At 38.5% G+C, this 17,716-nt stretch overlaps 3 protein-coding genes across 4 annotated transcripts; 2 read left to right on the top strand and 1 right to left on the bottom strand.

Annotated features, from left to right (window-relative positions):
* Positions 1-1,773: 1,773 nt before the first annotated feature.
* LOC6564079 (pancreas transcription factor 1 subunit alpha) lies at positions 1,774-9,269 on the top strand. The gene is made up of 5 exons (XM_001989783.3): positions 1,774-1,938; positions 3,222-3,617; positions 3,700-3,865; positions 4,809-4,953; positions 8,874-9,269. The coding sequence occupies exons 2-5, from the start codon at positions 3,427-3,429 to the stop codon at positions 9,158-9,160; spliced, it is 789 nt and encodes a 262-aa protein (XP_001989819.1). The 5' UTR covers positions 1,774-1,938; positions 3,222-3,426; the 3' UTR covers positions 9,161-9,269.
* A 1,356-nt stretch (positions 9,270-10,625) lies between these two features.
* On the top strand, positions 10,626-17,606 carry LOC6564080 (GPN-loop GTPase 3). Its single transcript, XM_001989784.3, has 3 exons — positions 10,626-10,731; positions 10,784-11,442; positions 17,387-17,606. The coding sequence occupies exons 1-3, from the start codon at positions 10,687-10,689 to the stop codon at positions 17,544-17,546; spliced, it is 864 nt and encodes a 287-aa protein (XP_001989820.1). The 5' UTR covers positions 10,626-10,686; the 3' UTR covers positions 17,547-17,606.
* LOC6564081 (glutathione S-transferase 1) lies at positions 11,614-17,179 on the bottom strand. 2 transcript variants are annotated; one of them, XM_032737102.2, is made up of 4 exons: positions 16,518-17,179; positions 13,480-15,488; positions 12,407-12,554; positions 11,615-12,346 (listed from the first exon to the last, which is right to left on the bottom strand). In XM_032737102.2, exons 1-4 carry the CDS (start codon positions 16,974-16,976, stop codon positions 11,786-11,788), a joined length of 3,177 nt encoding a protein of 1,058 aa, XP_032592993.1. In that variant the 5' UTR covers positions 16,977-17,179; the 3' UTR covers positions 11,615-11,785. The 2 variants fall into 2 exon arrangements, with proteins under 2 accessions (XP_032592994.1, XP_032592993.1); XM_032737103.2 differs by lacking the exons at positions 13,480-15,488; positions 16,518-17,179 and adding an exon at positions 12,817-12,870 and having other exon boundaries at positions 11,614-12,346.
* Positions 17,607-17,716: the final 110 nt, after the last annotated feature.

Raw genomic sequence — 17,716 nt, 5'->3', positions numbered from 1 at the left:
GTATATTAAATACATAACAAGAAGCAAATGTACATCAAATGATTTAATTTACCTATTTATATCGCTATTATGCTATGATTTATATAAATTAAACAGAACAATCCTTTCTAGTCGACATTCCAAACGAGAAACGATTATGAAAATTGTATATTAATATGCCTATTCAGGTAAAGTCCATTATAGGGTCTGCTGTCTAACTGATGTCCATAAATGCAATCGGATGTTAACTGGTTGCCACTAGGCAACAACTTGATCAAATTGAAAACTAATTTGTTTATACAGCTGCACAAAACGAGCAGCGCTTGCAATGAAAACAACAAAACAACATCGAATAGATGGAGAGCCAAAACAATTTGTTTATCATGGGTAGCCTTAGTGAGTTCGCCGTGTCGTCATCGTTGCCCTCCGATGATGATGAGGCAGTCGGCAATCGGCAGTCATCAGGGGCAGTGGCAGCAACAGACAGACAGGGAAAAAGGACAACAAACAACGTCTGCCCTGAGCGCGAAGGGAAGGCGTATCCTGGCACTGGGGTACGGGTGCACTTAGAAAATTAGTTGTGCCAAAAGCAGTCTGCTTGTTTTGTAACAATTTTTTTCAACAAGGTTATTATTTCTAAATTGCAGAATGATTAAAAGTAAATAATCAGAGTTTCAAGATTTTGCGAAATTAAATGTAAAAGTTATCTCTAAAAAGCAGAAATGTTGGTTTTCTAATTCAATCCAATTTATTTGAATTTAGGAAAAAGTGTACTATTATTCTGAATAATAAAAATAAATTCCATTTCTGGCTAAACGCTAAGATATACTATCTTTTTTCTTAGTGTAGTGATAGTGAATATATGCTTGGGATGATTGTTAGCTAGTGTTAGCAGAGGATCTCGCATATTTTGACACCCCTGTCTGCGTTGTTTGTTTGCGCCTTGAAATATGCAGCAGATATTCTTGCAGCAGACGCATTTTAATGGAGTTGTTGGTTCGAAGCGAAGCCGAATCGCAGACAATGCAAATATTTGCATTTGTCTTCGTGCTTTGCTAATGCCTTAAAATTATGCTGGTTGACAAATTTCTTTTAAGCTGCCTGTCATTTAGGTTGTTTTTTGAGGTCTTTGTTTGGTTGCCACCAAACCATTAATTAGGCTTAGACACTGCTCAAGACAATCATTAACTCTTGCTTATGCCATAAGTGCAGAGACACAATCTTGCAGCTGTCTATTCCCTATCAATTCCCAATCTAAATCCATAGCCCCAACCCCTAAACGAATCCAGCAGCGCACTTGCTGGCAAGTCCATAGTTAAACAATATACTCGTTGCACGCCACTTGATTGCCACTCGGGCAATAATTCCGCTTAAACAGATAAACGCGTTTGAAATCAAAGAACAATTTAATGTGTGTGCAACACCATATGAAAATCAGACACAACCGTACATATTTATATATATATATATATATTTCACACCCTGGCCACCCAAAACTCAAACTTAATAAGCTTATAACACCACCAAAATGCAACCCTGCAGAGTCGCAACTTTCGACTGCTCGACGCTGATTGGCTGGCAAGCGGTGCGGACTCCGCCCATTTGGCAATGCCTTTTCGTTTGATGTGGTAACGCCATCACTGCTATGATAGACAACTTTGCTGTACGTTATCCGTGCCAGGAGCTGCAACCCCTGAGTTTAGCTCTTATCACACGTATCCTTCGCCCGGACCCGGACCCGGGCATTGTCATTCGGTTCTTAGCTGTCGGCGCGTTCGCTACCAAATCGCGCTTTAATGTGAAGACAATTATGTCTTTTCGAATCGCTATCTCGAATTGACTGCAGTTGCTGTATTTTGAAAGTTCAAAACTACAATTTTTTATGTGCAATTTCTATGAATACCGAAATTTGTGTATTATATTAAAACTGTGGATATTGGATAGAAACAGTTGAAAAAGGTAAACTAACTGATGTCAATATTCTAACTGGAATACCGGCGGCGTATATTCGCTGTAAGGTTTAAAGATTGTATTCAATTAGTCAAAGTTCTGAAATTTCTGTATAAATTTATGTATTCTTGCAGAGCCATAAGAGCACAACTGTATGATAGTTTCGGTTTTATTTTGCATTATGCAAAAAAAGAAAGAAGTTATTTACATTAAATTCAAATTTGTTATTTTTTTAATCGACAAAACAATTTTCCCTAGTTATTAACCTATCCATAGGAGATTGCGTTTTTAATAATTAAATTGAATAAGCTCCGAGTAACTTTAATAAGAAAGTATTATTATCTCTGTCATATATCATATGTTTAATTTATTAACCTGATATTTGTTATCTTATAGTGATCTAGTAATACAACCAAATTCATTTCAAAATACTACTCAAAAATCGATTTTAGCTATGCGACCCATATTATACAGTGTGCTTATGCGATCGGCATAAACACTGCTAACTGGATATATTCCGAAAATATGGAATACTGTGGGAAATACATAGAACCATATCGTCAAGATATTTGCTGCTGATCAAGAAAAATGTTTATAAATCTATTAAGAATAAAGTTATTAAAGACACTTATGAAAGGGCAGACTCAATTTAGAGTATACATCGATCAAAACAAGCAGAGCTGAAGAATCCATTAAGCACACATATAAAGAAACTTTGAAACTTTATAAAATGTATATTGTTGTAAACCATTGTGGGAATACATAATATAATAAATCAAAGCTATTCTGTAAATACATGTTTCAGGATAAAGCCTCGGTAACTCTTTATTATAAGAGAATATTGAGATTTGAATTGTCAAATATATAATGGTTCAACTTTAAATGCAAAAATGTATATTGTTCCCATTATGGGAATACATAACCTACGCGATATATAATACTTTTCAAAATCAGACACTCCTTGTATTTATTATATATATGCATCAGGACAAATCCTTGATAAGTTGTTAAGCATAATGAAATTTGATTTATTAAATATGACTTTGACTTTTGAAATGTGTTTTTTCTGTAATAAAGTTCACTGATCCTATAAGTCTATATCAAACTAACCGTCGTCTGTCCGAAACACTATCAATGCCTTATCTTATCGAATTTAGTCGTATGTTAAACATGTTTATTATCAAATCAACAACTCAACAATTACTTAGCACATCACCCGAACCTGATAAGGCCACAATGTATTTACATAAATGAAGGAACCATCGAAATCAATTTGTATGTCTTTTTTACAGGGTGCTGCAAATCAAGAGTCAAAATTGACGACACGTGCCGCACTTGCCGCACACACAAAGGACAAAAGATCCGCTTGGCGACACGTGCTGAACACGTTTCGCCAATCAGATTTATAAACGGAGGCGTTCCGTTTACCGTTATGCGGCAATATAACAATATTTAAGCAGATATTGTACAACAAATAAAAAGAGCATTTAATGTAAAATGTTTTCCATGGACAACTTTGACTTGGAGGCCACAATGGCTCGGCACTTCTTTGAAGGATCGCAGGCAACCAATGCCTCCAACTCCAGTTCCGAGTACTTTTTCGGAGATGAGCACAGCTCGGAGAGCGACGACGACGATGATGCCTACAGCAGTGGTTTCAACAGCGACCAGGAGAACAACGAAAAGACGTGAGTGCCCCCAATCATAGAATGGATTCAGCTTGGATGCTCCGATAATAATCGATTGCAGCTATTCTCTGTTTATGTTTAGACGGCGCAGTCACAAGCCTCGTCGCTTGAAGTGCGCCTCCCAAATGGCCCAGCAGCGACAGGCAGCTAATTTGAGGGAGCGACGACGCATGCAGAGCATCAATGAAGCGTTCGAGGGACTCCGCACCCATATACCAACATTGCCCTACGAGAAACGCTTAAGCAAGGTGAGCATTTCTAATCATTATCCAGAGCATATAGATAGTGTTATATTTATTGTTAAAAACAATATGACAAATTTGCTTTTGTTCTCGTCATAAATTCAGTTTTAATGGGTTTTAATAAATCTTTTTATACACGTTCTGAGCGATTACTGATAAATATATATGATTATCTATATAAATAAATCCTTTTCTTTTTCTATCTTTTTCAAACGTAATCGATTATATGCCAAAATAATCAAGTCAATATATTTTGAAATTGATATAATTATTTTGTCATGCAATAAGAATGTCTAAATGCGGTGCATTTAAAATTTGAAAATAATAGTAGACGTTTTATTGTATATTTATTAATGATTTTTCAGGACTGACTACTCAAAGATATGGTGGGTGAGAAATGGCCGGTCAGCTATTTGGGTAAAAAGTAATTTGTGTAAATAGCCAGCAAGTCGATTTGTATTATTATAATACTAGAGCAGTATTTAAATTTGTAAATGTTTGACAATTTCTTGATTTATGAATTTATTTATACTGCTTAACATTGAATTTAAATTGCATAAATGCAATTATTTTACAAAGGAAAAGGTTTTTTAGTACAAAACAAAAACATAATTTAAAAGTTATCAATATAAAACCTAAATCGCAATTTTAGGAAGGATATATAGAAGGATATATAAAATCTTGAATTGTTATTTTCAATGCCTTGAAAAATTTTTTTTTTAATTTGATAGTTTAGTTTAAACTTATTTGAACATCGTACTTTTGAGCACACCTTTCGTGGGAAATAGGACTTACAAAAATAATAACTATTCGCCTTGTTAAAGAACTGTATAATTAATAAAATATCAGTAAATCTAAAAATACTGAATACGATTTTCTAAATATATATTTAGTATATTTTTTAAAACTTGCAATCCTATTACCCTAACCCTTTTATTTATTTATTTAGGTCGATACGCTGAAGCTAGCTATTAGTTATATAACCTTTCTGAGCGAAATGGTCAAGAAGGACAAGAACGGCAACGAAGCTGGGCTGAGCTTGCAGCGCAATTACCAAAAGGAGCCGCCCAAGAAAATCATACTTAAGGATCGCAGTAAGTTGTCAATCAATCAGCCATCAATCATATTGTTGTGGGCGGTCAGCGGGCTCAACTCAGCACCAGAACTACATTTAATAACATAATTCAGCTGGACTTGGTGCGTTGCATATATTTAAAGGCCATCGAAGCGGTTTATTCCATTAGATGGTCGATTGTCGACTGTCTCTGTTTGTGCGTGAGGGTTGCTGGGTTGAGTTGCTGTCTGGTGGTATCCTGGTAAGGCTGCTGATGTTGCTGTGGCTGTGGCTGCTGCTGCTGCTTCTGCTTCGTCTGCCTAAGTGTAACTAATTAGAATTTTCACACTTCTCGCCCGCTTCGCTTTGCGGGCTTTGCGTGACTGCCAGTCAAGCAAATTGTTTTGCTCATTGCCGTCGCATCGATCACGGGAACAGTTCGTTGTTTCCCTGCCACGGATACGGAAACGTTTTTCATGAGTTTGTCTGGAGGGGCGGAGGAAGGATGGGACAATGGATTAAGGGTTTCCGTGCGCCAGCTCATAAAAGTAGCTTTAGTTACGGTTTTTTGGTTAATAATTTTTCTATTCAAAATGTATGACACTGCAACTGCCTGCAAAGACAGAGAGAGAGAGAGAGAGGGAGAGAGAGAGAGAGAGAGAGAGAGAGAGGGATAGAGAGAGAGAGAGAGAGAGAGAGAGAGAGAGAGAGAGAGAGAGAGAGAGAGAGAGAGAGATAGCATCCTGATCTGTGCAAGGCATCTGCATAACTAATAGCCAACCCACTTGGTCTGCCAAAGGGTGTTGTGAATATACTCAAATATATATATATATATATATCACTAGGGGCATTTGTAAATTTAATTTTGAATGATTTGCTGTATTTTTGAGTTGCTTTTTTTTCATATTTTTTAGAGTTTGAGTGTCACAACAGAAATTAATACTGGTTAGACTAGGGTTACGAACTTGTTTGGCTATAGTGAATACCTGGTTAAGTGATATGGTCTACCCCTTTATATGCACTTGAGGGAATATTTACAGTCTCATATGGGAATAACAGAATAAGTGGAGTTACAATTTATCGGCTTAAATAATATGTACTCATTAAATGGTGAGCTTGTTTTGTGTATCAGAAATATTCAGCGCATTGCAATTAAGATCTACTTTTATAAATATAAGAGAAAGTAACACTCAAAATGTTGAATACCTAGAAATCCAAGCTATTTATATAATTTTTTTTACATTTTGAGCATTAAGTACGTAGTTTAAAATGGATTACATTGTTGTTGTAGGGTTCCTTGATTTTCCTTATTAACTTTTCAAAGTAGATTACGAAATTTAATTGATTTTTATAACCTGATGGTTAGATATTTAATTTATAATAGATATTTCCAATATATTTAACGGCAATCGGAGCAGTTTATTCCATTCAATTGTCTCTGAATGCATGCACTTTTTTTTACTAATTGATTGTTTTTTTTATCGTAACTGTATAAAAACTGTATGATATGTTCTTATTTTAATATTAGGAGGCTAAAAGAATTTCCACATTCCTTCAAAATACTCATAAAATAATGACAAATAGTTACAGAAAGACACGAACCGTGTTATTTAATGATCATGCAAAGTTTCAGCCAACTAGAAAAAAACAGAACATTTCTCATTTATTTAGTGTGCAGCTCCACAAAAAGCCCCACAACAAATCCTTAGTAAAATATTGTTAACAAAAAAACAAGAAAAAAAAACACATAATTTGTTTGATAAAATCCAACATGACATACACCTTGCACAACTACCAACTCCCACTTCTACGAGATACATACACAGACACATTACAATTGACATGGGGAACAACAAAGTAGCAACAATAACAACAACAAAAACACAAACAACAACAACAAAGCGCAATCGACATAATCATATCGTGAGAAATTCGTTACACTCCAGCAGATGTTGGCTGTCGCCAGCGGAAAACGATTCCATGGGTCCTGTTGAAGGGCAACTGAGGCCAAAGAGATAGGAGAGCTGGGGTGGAGAGGTGGGGCGGGGGGTGGGAGGGGTCCTGGGAAATTGGGGAGTGTGTGGTTGGTTGGCAAAAGCGTTTTCATGCTTAACGGGCATTAAAAATGTTCAGCACAAAAACAGAAAAACACAGAAACAAAAAGAAATAGATAAAAATCGCAAAAACCCCCTCCACGCTCCACAAAATGAAAGTTGGGGGCAAAGACAACACGCCCATTTAAATGGTTGCAATTGGTTTGGATTCGAGAGATTTGGCTGCACGCGCCTGGCATATGTTCACACCAAGATGATGCACGTTGACGGAGTAGTTGAGTGGGTGGATGCACTTAGGAAAATATGTAAATCCAATTGATGAAATTTTACATCAGTTAATTCAATAACTGGATAGATTTTGTGTCATAGAAATTCCATAAAAGATGAACAGATTTTACATAAAATGATGAAAATAAATACATTTCTAAAGTTAATATAAATATTTACACAATTTCAATAAAATTTTAACGCATTTGTTGTAAGTGGTTTTATTTATATAATTTAAATAAATGCGTGAATTAAGAAAATAATTTTAAAAAATTCGCGAACAAAATCTACAGGTGAAGACGATAATCTTAAGTAATTAATTTAAATTAAACTTTCCTTAAAATAAAAATAGAATAATTCTAAACTATTTTTGAAATGAAGATAATATTAGTTTATTTTAAAACAGTTTTTTAATAATTTTCTACAATTTAAATAAATGCTTGACACATATTAAATATAGTGTAAATATTAAAAATAGTTCAAGAACAAAATCGGCATAAGAAGATGATAATATTAAATTATTTTCTAAAAAAAAAATAGAGTTTCTATCCCCCAAATACGTATTTTCTCCAAACTGAAGTAATAATTTTTGTTACTTGTAGAAGTTTTGGCTTATTTGTAGAATGTCTTAGCCGGTTTGAATAATTTTCCTGAAATTTTCATATTTTTTGAAAAATGATTTATTTTTGCTGTGTTGGAGTGGGAAGCTGTGTGTGGTTGCCTTATGGGGTGGCAAGCCACATATTTGAGCAACACCCGCACGAAATACTCGAAAACAGTGTGCGCTACAAATTACCAAACTTCAGATTGGAAGGGAATGGAATGGGATGCTATCCTGGGTGCAAGCTGATTGGACGCAGCATTAAGAGCGGGCAGCGGGGGAGGATTTGTGCTTGGGATTTTGTGTTTGTTCAAGACAAATGGTGTGCCACACACACATATACACACAGCAGGCGGGCAGCTGCAACAACAAAATGTCAAATGGGGAAGGCGAACCCCTCGAATGCTACAAACCCTTTGCTGTTTGTTTGCTCTGCTCCTGCTGATGTCCTTGTAATGTGCCCGCTAATGGCATTTGCTCAGTATTTGGCAACAATTTTAATTGACTGGGCGGCGCTTGACTTTCTTTTGAATAGACAGAATACCGAAACTGAAAACATGAACATTAACACTTTATTTTGGAGCTGTAATTTATTTTTATTAGGTTTCTTCAAGAATGTTTCATAAATTTTCATATTAGAATATGTGTAATATTTATTTCTTATTGTTCTTGGGAGGCTCATAATATTGGTCATATGTTTAGTTTTAAACGAAACCTTCTTTTTGCAATAACAAATATTTTGTGTGGCATTTATAGCGTGGATTTTAGATTTAAAATGAAAATTAAAGCTAACAGCTTAAATTTAACAACTTTCAGTGTATGTAAGCAGACACTTTTGAGGGTTACGTGACAGTTCTATTCTGTGAGCCTCTACTGTATCCTTAAAAGTGTTTCACTTTCGACATAAAAAGCAATAGACGAAAAATGTTTGCTGACAGAATGAGATCCGAATCCTTGACGATTTTGACTTAAAACTCTTTCATAGAATGAAAATATGTGCTTATGATTGTATTTTTTCTTCTATGTTTTTATTTTTAGCCGGCGGAATGTCGCATTCGTTGTCGTGGTATCGCAAGGGTGATCGCTATCCGGGAAGCAAGCTTTACGCACGCACTTGGACACCGGATGATCCCAATGGGGCATGCAACAACCAACAGCATGCTCAGTCGCTGTACACCAGCAACACCACTGCAAAGACAGGCAGCAGCCCAAATTCTAGTCAAAATCACAACAGCAATCAGAGCAGCGAAGATTTCAGTGTCAGTGGCGATATCAGCGATGCTGGCGCTGCAGCGAGCATCTTTGGCAGCGGAAGCGGTCTTTAAGAGAGTGTTCTTCAATTCGCAATGGATATTTCTCAACTAGTCAGGCTTGCTAGTCAACAGCATGTAGTGGCACCATTACTAAAAATACAATACATACATATATACAAATATTCCAATTTTAAAATATTATAAAAAAAAACAACATGTTCTGTGGTATTTAATTGCTCTAAGTTTGCTAATATCTAAATGTTATACTTAGTAATTTAGTTTAACAATAAATAAATTAAATTAAATTAAAAATGAACCAAGTTTACGATTATTTCAAAGAATTACGATAACGACATGTATCTCGTTCAGTCCAAATATTTGAAAAAATACCATTCAATACAACGGGCAGTTTAGGTTCAAAAATAACTTTACAATATCCTGAGAAAATAATTTATTAATCTTTCATATCAAAAGTTCTGAAAATAATTAATACAACTTTTTAAAATTTGTAGAGCACGATTTTGTATATTGCTAATATTTTGATCAAATCTATTATCTTTCTTTTTTAGTACTTTTTATTAAAGTTGACTATTATACTCTTATACTTTATTTATTTCAAATATTTTTTTGACTATCTTAAAATCTATAAGCAAAAATATTTTTTTTTGCGAAAATGCCGAATATTGCATAACCCTTAACTAAAAAAAGTAAATAGTAGAAGTATTTTCAAGAAATTCATATATATTTGAGTATAAGGGTATAACCCTACACCGCATCGAACCTTTAATTTTCGGCCGTTGCAGTTCAAGCGACGAGGCCAAAAGGCGCAATTTACAACAAAATTATGTACTTATCAGCACAATATATTATTGAACACCTGGTGGCGGTCCCTGTCGCCGATATCATTAAAAAAAAAAATATAGAGAAGTAAAATGGAACAGACAACACAATCATAAGGCACAAGTGCAGTTCTGGGGGTGGGTGTTCGTTCAACTGGGGTTCGCGAGTGCAACTAGAAAATTATTTCCGGTCTTCCGACATGCACACGCAGAGCAAATACGACAAATTTTTTTTTGTAAAAAAATTGAGAAAGGGAATTTATTATTATTTTTAAGCGTTATAGTTTTGCTGCAAGCGTGGCATTTAAAAAATCATTATGATTGTCATGCCCAATGCAAGGACAATCGTCCTTAGATGGACAGCTGTCGTTTTGTTCGTTGTGACGCGTGTGTTCGTTTGGTAGCACAATTTAGATGTTTATCAGCAATTAGGCTTAGCCTAAGCAGGGTGGCCGCAACTTTGGTGTGTGATTGAACGTTTTGATAAATCAATCTGATCATATGTAAATTAACGAGTCGCATTTTTGTTTATATGCTGTTTGTAGTTAAATCTTCGATTTAATTAACTCAACAGCTGTACGCTGAAAATCTGGTCACCCTATAATTCAAATCTGTAGAAAAGCGTGTCGCGGCGTTGCCACCCAAACGCATGCGCCAAAAGCGCATCAACGCTTTTTTTTTAACGGCACCCTCCAACACTGGAGAGACCGCACGCGAAAATGTGTTTATTTTCATTTTAAATTGTAAGCAAAAGTTAAAATGCGTTTCGCACAAATAATTGTTGGCCCTGCTGGCAGTGGAAAGGTATGTAATATCCCCATTAAACATCGACGAATTATCACATATGCTTTGTTAGTCAACATATTGCAGCTTTATGCAGCAACATGCCATGGACAGCAAAAGAAATATTCAGGTTGTGAATTTGGATCCAGCGGCGGAGCACTTTAATTATTCGCCACTGGCGGACATACGAGAGCTCATCCACTTGGACGATGCAATGGAGGATGAGGAACTCCACTACGGCCCCAATGGTGGTTTGATCTTTTGCCTGGAGTTCCTCATCGAAAACCAGGACTGGCTCAAGGCCCAACTCTGCGGCGGTGAAGATGAACTGATGCTCGGCGAACCCGACGACGATTACATTCTGTTCGATATGCCTGGACAAATCGAGCTATTCACACATCTCAAGATGGGAAAACAGTTGGTGCAACTGCTCGAGTCGTGGAACTTTCGCACTTGCGTCGTCTTCTGCTTGGATTCACAGTTCATGGTGGATGGCGCCAAGTTTATATCGGGCACAATGGCAGCGCTCAGCGTCATGGCCAACATGGAGCAATCGCATGTGAATGTGTTGACCAAAGTGGATCTGTTGAGCACAGAGGCGCGCAAACAGCTCGAACTGTATTTGGAGCCAGATACACACAATCTAATGGGCGAGTTGACCATTGGCACAGCATTTGGCGAGAAATATCGCAAATTGACCGAAGCTATTGGTTCGCTCATCGAGGATTTTAGGTGAGTCAAGTGTTTTTATTTATGGGCGGATGCATTAAGTTATATAGTTAATAGAAGATTATATATCTGTCACTAATTGAGTGATATTTCAAGTGATGCACGCAGGATAGGCTAGAATATATACCCAAGCCCAGAATAATTACTCCTGTATATAATTTTTTTTTAAACTTGTTTTTATTCTGTGTAAAGTGTTTACAAGCAAGAAAAAATAATGGGACACAAAAAACCGTGTTGTGTTATTTGAAAGTATCCACAAATATATATGTATATATATGACAATTAATAATTGCTGGCATAAATGCTGCTTATGAACTTAAAACTAAAATAAATTCGACCCGTAGACTTAGGCCTTGGATTTACGGGTGGGATGGAAGGGATGGTCCATTTGGGACAGATCTGGGGGATTATGCTCGAAGGCATTTATCTCCTGCATGCCGCTGTTGGCGATCTGCCACAAATTCGGATACTCTGCCTTGAATGTGGCGTACCATTTCTGCACCAGTGGATATGACGTCAAATCGAAGTCAATCGCCTCCAGGCAGAGTGTCGACGATACCAGGGCAAAGTCAGCAATGGTCACATTGTCACTAGCCGCATATTTGGTGCCCAAACGCTGCAGATACGTCTCAAACACATCCAGCGCGTTCTCCACCTTCTTCAGGGACATCGGCGTGCGCTCGTACGCAAAGAAGATGGGCGCCATACTGTGTGCCGAGATGGGGGCATAGTAGAAGTTCATGTTAAAGCACAAACGTTGATTGACCAATGCCCTCTCATTGGGATCCTCGGGATACAGGGTCGATAGCGGTGCATATTTATCGCACAGATATTGCATAATCGCAATGCTCTCTGACAGATGAAAGCCTTCGTCGTCTAGCACAGGTATCTCCTTCTGCGGATTCAGCTGCGTAGTATTGAAACACAATTAGATAAAACAATTTGATGGCTTATTTATGTCGCCCACCTTTGCATAGTCCTCGGTGCGATGCTCCAGCGCACAGAAGTCCACATTGATGAGCTGATATTGTATGTCCAGCGCCTTGAGGGTCATGCGTACGGCCAACGAGGGCGGTCCATCGGATACGGCGTACAATTTCATCGTGTAAATTGGCCTATTCGAAAGTGTACAAAAAAGCCAACAAAAAGTGATTGCAAATGAGTATTTGTGTCTAGTCGAACCGGTTTCGCTTTCGCTGCTGGCCAACAAGTGAGTTTTTTTCACTAGCCACAAATGTGTATGTAAAAATATGGTGTATCTATTTTAGGATAAGTTTTAGTTTTGCATTTTTTCTTCTGCTGTATATTTTTTTTTTGTGGTTGTCGTCATATATGCGTTGAGTTTTGTTATTTTATTTTTAATAACTCAGCAATTACCCAATTAGATTGACTCTCGCTCGGCAAATAATCGAACTGCGCAGGCGCAAAGCTTAAACTCGACTGATGTTGAATACCTAAACCGATTTGGGTTTTGAATATCTGCACAACATTCACAAATGACAAACTTGTGCTTAGTCGACGTCTAAATTACCTGTAATTATGTTATCTAATCTTATCGTTTAGCCATAACTTCGATTTTGATAGCATTTCTAATTGGTTTTATATTTATTTTAATTTTTTGCTGTTCTGTTTAACCCCAATATAATTCTTGTTTTGCAGCATTCGAACTATTTATTTTCTGGGATAATTCTAAATTATAGATAATAATAATTTCAGAATTTAAGAAAATCTAAACATTTTAAAGAAATTTAAAATTTAACGATTCTTGAACAATATTAATAACTATCCTGTTATATTTGATTTGATATGCACACATGAATTTTAGAAATCCGCTAGAAAAAGCTAATTTTAGAGTTGTTTTTACACATATGAAAACGCACCCTAAGAATTTAAATATTTTTTTAATAATTTACAATCTGAAAAATATACTTTCAGAGTAACTAGCTGAGTTACTTTTGGCCAGTTCGAATTTTTCTCCGAGTGTAATAAAGCGATTTGCTAGTCTTCTTTATAGGGAGGCTTGACTGTAACTGTACTCACTCAATGGTGCCATAGTGTTCCATTTCAGCCACTTCTTCGACCACTTCGATAATCGCATCCGTGTTGTCCTCCTCAACGGTCATAAACTGACTGTCCTCGTTTAAGGCCACATCTTCGCCTTCCTCCTCCTCCTCGACGACAACGTCCTCGTCAAAGTAGTGCTGTTCGTGCTCTTGCGCCTCGTGTGGCTGCAGTTTTTGCGTGGCAACAAGCAGCTCCTCACCCCGCTGCTTGTTTCTGCTTGCTGTTGTTGCAACTGTGAATGCCGTTGAGTTACTGCTGCTGTTGCGTGGCTTCTTGTGGACAACGATGCCATCGGTCAGATTGGATACGTTGAGCCGCTCGACGGCCAGATCACCATACTCCTGCTTGATTTGCTCCAGGGATTTGCCAATGAAATGCAACGGCCGGAATTTCAGCTTCTTATTGTTCTTCTTGTTGATCTCGTTGAAGAGCCGCCGTTTGATGTCATCCTCGCTGTACGGATGACTGTGACTGTTGTAGACGCGCAGAACGCGAATGGAGCCATCTTTTTGAGTAGCTGTCGATATGCGACTCTTACAATTGATCTCCGAGTCACGGCTTTTGATGCACACCCAATAATTGCGTGAGATAAGGCCACGATTCTTTGCATGATAGATGTAACCATCGACGCAAAGCATTTCGCTGCCCTTCGCCGAGCGGAGAGTGCAGATTTTGGTCAGATCCATGTCGGAGGGCACCGTTGGCGTCTGTGTGGTGTTCAGCGCCTGCTGTGGATTCGTGCGACGCTTGCGCAAATTGGTCAGTTGCGGCTTCGACGTAGATGTGCAGGGCTGATCCGTGGATAGTATCTCAATTTGGGCGCTAATGTTGTCCGCTCCATCGTTCAAATACTGCACAATCATTGGAGCGGCCTTGGACTGCTCCGGCTCCAGTTTGATGCCATCGATGCCAATGACCTTTTTCATGACCACATTCCGTTCCGCGGAGGATGACGAGTGATCCTTCAGATTCTCATAGCTGCTCTCGTGCTGAGTAATTGCTTCGTGCTCGTCCTCCTCATCTTGACTCTCGAATTCAATGTCCTCATTGCCACTGCCAAGTGATGGCTGCTCCGGCTTGAGGTCGCCAGTCTTGGTCACCGATTGGAGCTTCTCCTGTTGCTTTTGTTGCTTGATGCGACGCATTATCTCCTGCAGATCGGGCTTGTGCGTATGCTCACCATTGATGCGCAACACCTCCAGCCCGTTCTCGACGGGATTCATGGTGACGCGCACGTGACAGATTTGCTGCTTATCGCGCCGCATTATGCACGTAAAGAACATGTGGCCATTGGAGCGACTCTGCGAGTCAAAGTGAAAGAGATGCCGATCCAAGCAGAGCACACGGCGACCCTTTGCCGATGGCAGGAATGTGAACTTGGTCAGATCGGTTTCGCTGAGTGGATCATAGTCAGCGGGTGCCACATAATGATCAATGATATCCACGGCAGTTGGCCATTTGATTTCGTCATCTACCATCGATGTCGTCTCCTGCTGCTGTTGCCCCTGATCCTGATCGGGGAGCACAGTCTCGCCGGCTGTTTCGCCTTCCATATTTACGTACACCTCGTAGTTCTCCTCGCAGTCTTCAATAATAATGGACGTGTCATCATCAGCGCCTCTTTGTGACTCCGAACTGATATCGGGATCAAAGTACTCCAAGTTGGGGCACTCTTGGAGCACCTCAACCGTCTGCTCATCGTCGACGAGCAGTATCTGATGCCTGGAGAACATTTGCATTAGCTTATCGGCCGAATAGTGCGGATGTATATGCGCATCCGTCTCCATCACATGCAGCCGATGTGCACCAGCCAGCGTCGCCTCCGTACAGATCTTGGCGGTGCACTCAATGTCCCGTTTCCGCACACACGTCCAACGGTATATGCTGCCCTTGTACGACTTCCCCGCCAGATAATACAAATGACCATCGATACAGACCATCACACGTCCATCGCGACGACGCATCATATAAACCCGATCCTTGTCCTACAAAAGCCAAAGGATTGTTCAATTGTTAATTTATGTGCAGATATTGTTTAAAGATCGTTTAAAAGGTTCTTAGCATACAAATACGTTTTTTTTTTTAAATATATTACTTTGTGAGATTGGTTTTATGTTGAAAATTGATAGGACTACATTTATATTTTTTTAAAAAGCAAACCAAAAGATTGTGATTATGAGGTGGCACAATGTTTCTGAAATATGCTGGGTTAGGTTAGAAGATTGTCAATTTACTCAATTTGTTGATACCAGTGGGCGACTGATTTAAAGCTACAGCCAGTTGCGATCGGTTAGAAAGAGACTTCTTATTTCCTGGCAACTGGCGGCAAGGTGCGAAAGAAGTGTTCGGCTGGATCCACTTTTTCGCATTTATTACAGCCTCTGCAGAAATCATGATAGGGTCCCAGGAGTCTTGAGTGGCTTGAGTGCCGACCAGCCAATAGCCGGTTAAGGCGCGGATTCCTGGGAAGCCGTTTGTGCGACTGAAGTTTAACATTTCTCTGCTGTATTTTGTATATATTTGGAGTCAGGTTTGGCGTGAAATGCACCCACAAATTGATTGATATGCGTCAGTTTTGTTCTTTGATTATTAGCTTGCAATTAGGGGCAGACATATAATTCTATAAATATAAGCAATGTTAACAAGTTCTAAATATTATTCTATAATTATAATTTATATTTCTATACATAAAATAATATATTGTCTTTTATCATATGTTATTAACATATTTTCTATTCGGCTGGGACAAACTAAAGTCTACCTGTATCTCATCTCAATTTCCTTATTATTTAAAACCAGAATAGAATATCTTTTTTTATATCGGATATCTTTCATGTTTCGTGAAGATAATTTTAAAACTCGCATAGAATATACACTATTCATATAAATAATTTATGGGGTCAGAAAATAGTTCAAATATAAACAGGCAGAACGGTAATGGCTAGTTAAGTTAATTAGCATATAAGTTGGGGCAGTTTATGCAAATGCAAATGCCGAATAGAAAGGGACCACACCTCAAAGTCCAGGTGAAAGGAGTATTCATTGATTGACTCGCTATCTCTGTTGGTGCTGATCCATTCGGGTGGATTCAGACCCGCCGTTGCCCGTTCGTACAAACGGGCTCGTTTCGGCTGTGTGGTGCTGTAGGCGTCGTTCATTTTCATGTTGGAGAGACGCTTGCGTTGGGTGACTTTTGTGATTTCGTGATCGCTGCAGCGCGGATGCACGTGCTCCTGGATGACATCGACGACGACGTGCGTCGTCTTGTCCATGGAGTCGGGCATCATGGTCGAGATGCGGGAGCGACAGGGCGTCACCTTATCCTTGCGCCGATTGCAGAGCCAGCGATATGTATTGTTTTTGCCAATGCGATCGAAATGATAGAGATAATCGTCGACGCATAGCATGTCGACGCCTTTGGCGGAGCGTACAACGTACACTTTGGTAAGGTCCATGTCCGATTGCTTGTCCATTGTTTTCAAAAATTACGGTGCGGTCGTAAATTCAGGGTTTTTTAGTTACTTTGCCGTTTTTGGTGTGTGCCCAAAAAATGTTTTATTGAAAATGAGTCGAATTTTGCTTTTGTTGTTGCTGTTGCTTGGGATTTTTTTGGGTATTTTCTTCAATCGGCTTTTTGTGGCGCCAAAGATTTTGCGCCTTACACTTAAATGTCACACTAGAGTTTTTGCTTTAGTACATTACGTAAAACACTGTTTTATTTTTAATTATATGGTTCCACTTATTTGCACATTTTACAACGCGACGAAAAAAATATTTTCCTTAATACCAGGGCTGGCAAGCGCATGCAGTGTTGGCGTTGCCACTTTTTTACAGCCTGTACATTCTGGCGTTTCTATAGTAATGTTTACATTTCTTTTAACAGCTTGGTGCGATTTTTTCCCCTCGACACAGAGGATGAGGAGAGTGTTGGTGATCTGTTGCTGCAGATCGATAGTGTTCTACAGTATGGCGAAGATGCTGATGTACAGGTACGCGATTTTGATGAGCAGGAGGGGAACGAAGATCAGGAGCCGGATTCGTAATGCGGCGCAATGTAATCAATGTAAATAGCTCATATTAAATAAAAATGTAGAAAAAAATGAAATGTGTTTATATGAATTAAATGGTTAGCTTGAGGAGCTTGCAGCCCTGGTTACCTATTCGCAACACTTTACAGCACTATTATTAATTGGGTCTTTTTGAATGCATGGCG

The sequence above is a fragment of the Drosophila grimshawi genome, unplaced genomic scaffold (assembly GCF_018153295.1).
Source record: "Drosophila grimshawi isolate 15287-2541.00 unplaced genomic scaffold, ASM1815329v1 contig_311, whole genome shotgun sequence".
NCBI classification, from domain to species: domain Eukaryota; kingdom Metazoa; phylum Arthropoda; class Insecta; order Diptera; family Drosophilidae; genus Drosophila; species Drosophila grimshawi.
The sequence above is the reverse complement of the archived record's forward strand: the minus strand, read 5'-3'. Positions and strand labels throughout refer to the sequence as shown.

Bases quoted from the DNA above. Each gene is read 5' to 3' on its own strand.
- LOC6564079 (XM_001989783.3), top strand. From the start codon at position 3,427: ATGTTTTCCATGGACAACTTTGACTTGGAGGCCACAATGGCTCGGCAC. The intron at 3,618-3,699 runs GTGAGTGCCCCC...GTTTATGTTTAG, and splicing joins CAGGAGAACAACGAAAAGAC to ACGGCGCAGTCACAAGCCTC. The intron at 4,954-8,873 runs GTAAGTTGTCAA...TTTTATTTTTAG, and splicing joins AATCATACTTAAGGATCGCA to CCGGCGGAATGTCGCATTCG.
- LOC6564080 (XM_001989784.3), top strand. From the start codon at position 10,687: ATGCGTTTCGCACAAATAATTGTTGGCCCTGCTGGCAGTGGAAAG. The intron at 10,732-10,783 runs GTATGTAATATC...ATGCTTTGTTAG, and splicing joins GCCCTGCTGGCAGTGGAAAG to TCAACATATTGCAGCTTTAT. The intron at 11,443-17,386 runs GTGAGTCAAGTG...TTCTTTTAACAG, and splicing joins TCGCTCATCGAGGATTTTAG to CTTGGTGCGATTTTTTCCCC.
- LOC6564081 (XM_032737102.2), bottom strand. From the start codon at position 16,976: ATGGACAAGCAATCGGACATGGACCTTACCAAAGTGTACGTTGTACGC. The intron at 12,555-13,479 runs GTGAGTACAGTT...ACTTTCGAATAG, and splicing joins GAACACTATGGCACCATTGA to GCCAATTTACACGATGAAAT. The intron at 12,347-12,406 runs GTGGGCGACATA...AATACTACGCAG, and splicing joins GCACCGAGGACTATGCAAAG to CTGAATCCGCAGAAGGAGAT.